Consider the following 4,698-nt stretch of genomic DNA (forward strand, 5'->3'; position numbering starts at 1 on the left):
CAAAACAGATGTTTTTTTAATTTGCTTTTATTTATTTTTTTTACTTTTTTTTGTACAAACAATGGCAGCTTTGTTTAGCTGAAAAATCACAATACATGTTCACAAGCTTAATTTTTTTCAAGTTTTTCAAGTGTCAGTGGTAGACAAAAAAGTTCTCTCACAATCATGGAGTCGCAGTAGGAATTGTTGATATCATGTAGAAAAGGTACCAAAGAATAAAAATGCAGCTGTAACATAGTATGTAGCGACTCCAAAAACCAGCCTTGTCGCTTGAGAGGAAAGGTGTGGGTCCTGTATTTTGTCCGACGCGCTGCCGGCTTGTCAAGAGAAGCACACTGAGGCTCTGAATGCACTTTAGGTGTTTTTAATGAAACAGCGGCTTGCACGGTTACACACTGGACGGATTCGAGTGCACAGTAGCAAACGAAAGGCGAAGCGAAGCGGTCAACAAAAATTACGGCTACCCCGCTCCCCTCTCTCCCCCTGACTGCAGGTAAACACGCCTCTAAGTCCTAACCGGCATTCACCACATACATCACGTGACCCAAGCTCCCGTGCGTTACCACAGCAACCCAAACACCACGTGACACATACACACATACTACATTATGGCTCCTACATAGTACCTGGTTTACTATACTCTAAAGCTATCTTTTTTCAAGTAAAAAACAGACTCAGAGTTTGAAATACAGAACCGTCAGTTCAATATATTATAAAGTTATATAAATAACATCAGAAGGGCACTTAGTTCATAAATAAATAAATAACGATAAAAAAATAAATTAAAAATAAATAAGATAATTTAAGAATCGTCTCTCACAGAGTAACAGAATAAAAACAGAAATTCAAAAAACTATTCGATCAGATGTGTCAGTGATGCTGTCCAGTATTGCGCCTCCTGTTGGCAAACGACTCTTTGATGAAGTTCATCATCACATCCAGGCGATCCAGGTGGCGTTTGGTTACCTCTCTGATCAGCTCCCAGGACGCGGCACTGCCACCCTGTACACACAAAACGGTCAATGTTAACACCTGCATAATTTTAGTTTAATGATTATTTCGGTTTATGAATACCATCCAGTTTATACTTACAGTGCGGCCCAGTGTGCTTTGAGTTAACCTCCTGTAGTAATTTCTCAGTTTTCTGTCCATTTGTTCGCCAGGCGACACCTGAAGACAAAGACAGGACAAATGTTTTACTTTTTTGTCTTAAGTTGTACAATAAAATAATAATCAAGACAGCAAGTTGATGTGGCAGCGATAGATACTGAAAGATTCTGAAGTAAAGGCATTTCTTAAAGTACAACTGAAAAAGGATTGTTTGTAATGAAGATGGTTTGAATCTAGTGTTAGCCTGAAAAGAAGTCTTAAAGTTTTTACATGTAGGTAGTAAGTGAAGTAGTCTAAAGGGTTAAAACCACTTAAAAATGTGTTAGCATTAAATGGAGACAAAAAGAAAATAAGTTTAAATAAGTTCAAAATTTAACAAAATGAAAAAACAACTAGTTTGCACTGAAATGAGTGAAAGTTTTGGCTATTTTAAAGAAACTAAGCTTTTGCCTTCAAAGAAGAGCAGGCAGTTTCAAAAGTTCAAGCATTGGTTGTAGGTTTAGTTGAAGAAACGGGTTAAAGTGTTTAAATTTCTTTCTACTCACACAAACGTTCAGCTCTTCTACTTGTCTGTGGATGATTGATCGGAAGTCCTCCAATTTTCTGTTATCCCAGGAAACTGCTGTGAGGTTATCATGGTAATAGAGATGTGAAATCAGCTTCAGACTGTCTCTGACGAAAACCAGCTGAGAGTCCACCTGAAGAGAGGTAAGAGAGAGGTGAATAGAGTTCTGATTGGCTTACAAACCTATTATCTGATGTATCATGTTGATGTTGAATGATTATGTAACAGAAGTTGTAAAATGTCTAAATAGATAGATTGATTACCTGAGCCTTGCATATTGCAGTGTAGAGTTTGTCTGGAAAGGGAACTGGACACTCGTCCTTTGTCAGTGGACCGCCCTGAAAGCAGAAGACACAAATAAAGCTTTATTTCACACTTTATGAGCTTTATGTTTAGAAACAATAGAAGCACAAAACATTGCCATTTAATAATAAGAGATCATGTTTAAGAATTTGACAAAATACTGGAATTATTTGCATGCACAATTGGAAATTTAATCTGCTCATATGCTCTGATTTTATGATCAAATTATCATCTTTATGCTTTTTTTTTTATCATTTTGTGTAACTTTTGCATTATTTTTTCCAATAGACACTGATCAATCAATTTAATATTTTTCTTATTTGATATGTACTAAATCAGATGTGATGTAATGTTTTTCCATGGATGGAAAAAAATGATGGTTAATATATTTAGGGTTCGTACAGATCCTTGAAAAGTCTTTAAACAGTCTTAAATTAGACTTTTGAAATTTAAGGCCTTTAAAAGTCTTATTTTCACTTGAGAGGTCTGAAATTTCAGATTGCATTTTGTATAAGACATGTCTATAAAATCTAACAACCTTGTACAATTTGTTCTTTTCTCTTTCTTTGTTTGTCTAGTTATTATACGACTCACCAACATTAAATAATCCAAAAAAAAAAAAAAAAGTGTAAAGTCCACTCTTATTTTGAAAGGTCATTCTCCTTTTTATCAATCAAAATGTTTAAAGAACACGAATCATCTCAGCAAGTTTTGTGTAGCTGTGTTATGATAAATATTACTATACACTATAATGATAAAATAGAGGAATCAAATGTGACAGGAATCAGAAATTTGGGGGTTTATGACCCAAAACATCTTCTGTCATAAACAGTCCATTAAATCAGAAAGTTCAGTCCTGGTCAAACAATCTCACAGGCCAATATTTTTTTTTATTTTGACTGCTTGTTTTGCAAAAAGTGGTATTCATTTTTCTTGGTTCAGGTGTGGAAAAAGTCTTTTTTTTTTTTAGTCAATGCATGAAGATTTATGTCACTTCCTTGAATTGTGACTGATTCCATTATTTATTTTTAACTTAATGATAAAAATTTACCGAGTTTGCTGTGTTAATAAAATCCAGAAAAATAATTTCCATAAATGTAAAACAGTTTTGTGCATGTTTCAGTATTTTTATAAACGTCATCTGTACACGGGTATTAACATCAGTCTCAGATTTACAAATTTTATCTGTTTATCCTTTTTTGATTGTAACCACTGGTAGAGTCGTGAATCACCTCCAGTACCTCTGAGGAACAATTTTAACACTTGAAACTCTGTCAAGAACCCTCCAAACCCTCTTTAAGGACCCCTTACAGTTACTTAAGGCCCCTTTGAAGCCCCCCACACCCCTGAGGTAAGTCAGTAAAGTTATTTTGGACTTACCATTTGCAGGATGAGATCCATGGATTGGCCACTGAGGTGACCAAAGCGACTGCTGACCCAGTCACAGCAGAGAGCAGGTGACAGGACGCTGCAGAGCACGAAGAATACGTTTGTCCAGCTTGGCATGATGAAGATAAAAATGAGTTAAATGATCGCGGGCTGCAGACTGAGCTGTGAATGAACATCCTTGTAATCTGAGCTCAGGATTTTTATTCCAGTCAGAAAAGAGAAAGCCTGTAAGAAATTCCCTCAGTCTTTCTACTCTCCCTTTCTACACACACAACACCCATGCAGGCACACACAGTGACCTGCTGGTTAGGGGTTTTTCCCTCCACTATAAGATAATCTATAAAGAAGTAATGAGACTATTGCAAAAAAAAAAAAAAAAAAAAATCACAATAAAAGAATCGCATTATAAACATTTTATTACAAGTTCAGAACTGATGCTGATGAAGATTTAACTGTAATCAGATTAGTTTTATTCAAGAATGTAAATGTGACAGTGTTCATTTAAAATAAGAATATATTTATTTTATTTATTCATTCAAATGTATACTAGTATAAAAATACTTCTGCCTTCAGGTTTACAACTGAAATGTTCTTTTTCTCACTGTGGGAAGTTTATTTAGCACTGTGGAAGTCCCTTCACTTTCATTTTCCGAACCAGTTTCAAGAGGAAGTCTCTCTAACTTGAGGCTTAACAAAATAAAAGCGCACACCCGTTGTATCTGCTTTTAGAAGTGCAAAGATTCAACAGTTAAACAAAGCAGAGCTTAAAAAGAGTGTTTGTGTGAGAAAGCAGTAAACTTATGTCTCAAAACAGCACGCCCAGTGTCAGTTTGTAGGTTTTATTGTTTTATATTGAAGGCAGAGCTATCTCTAGTTTATACAGCTGACATCATCGTTGTTTCCTTTTTCTCTTGCCTAGTTTTCACGTTTTGGTTGTCAAGGGAACTGTTACTGATGATGAAATTTCATGTTGTCATCCTAAAGGTGAAAGCAAAAAAAAGGTGTTTTCATTTTTTTTTTTTTTTTTTTTTTTTTTACACTTTGAAATTGTTTGTCATTAGAAAAAGTTTGAAGGGTCCAAGCCAGTCTTTTTTCCATTTTTAGTCAGGTTTACCTCACTTTATAACTCCCTGATCTTTGAAGAGAAAGAAAATGTAAAAGATTCCTTTAATAATTACAAAGATGTATTCAGTGAACACCTTAATATTCAATTAAATATATATTTTTGATATATACTTTTACATATTATAGAAGATATTGTATAAAATACATTAATTCATGCATACTTTCAAAGAGATAAATCTATTTTATTTGAGTTTTTCTTTACAGTG

The 4,698-nt window shown here is 34.5% G+C and overlaps 1 protein-coding gene across 1 annotated transcript; it reads right to left on the bottom strand.

Annotated features, from left to right (window-relative positions):
- Positions 1-870: 870 nt before the first annotated feature.
- LOC121529546 (interferon a3-like) lies at positions 871-3,484 on the bottom strand. Its single transcript, XM_041817483.1, has 5 exons — positions 3,359-3,484; positions 1,939-2,013; positions 1,656-1,808; positions 1,093-1,170; positions 871-1,002 (listed from the first exon to the last, which is right to left on the bottom strand). Exons 1-5 carry the CDS (start codon positions 3,482-3,484, stop codon positions 871-873), a joined length of 564 nt encoding a protein of 187 aa, XP_041673417.1.
- Positions 3,485-4,698: the final 1,214 nt, after the last annotated feature.

Source organism: Cheilinus undulatus, linkage group 21 (assembly GCF_018320785.1).
Source record: "Cheilinus undulatus linkage group 21, ASM1832078v1, whole genome shotgun sequence".
In the NCBI taxonomy this organism is placed as follows: Eukaryota; Metazoa; Chordata; class Actinopteri; order Labriformes; family Labridae; genus Cheilinus; species Cheilinus undulatus.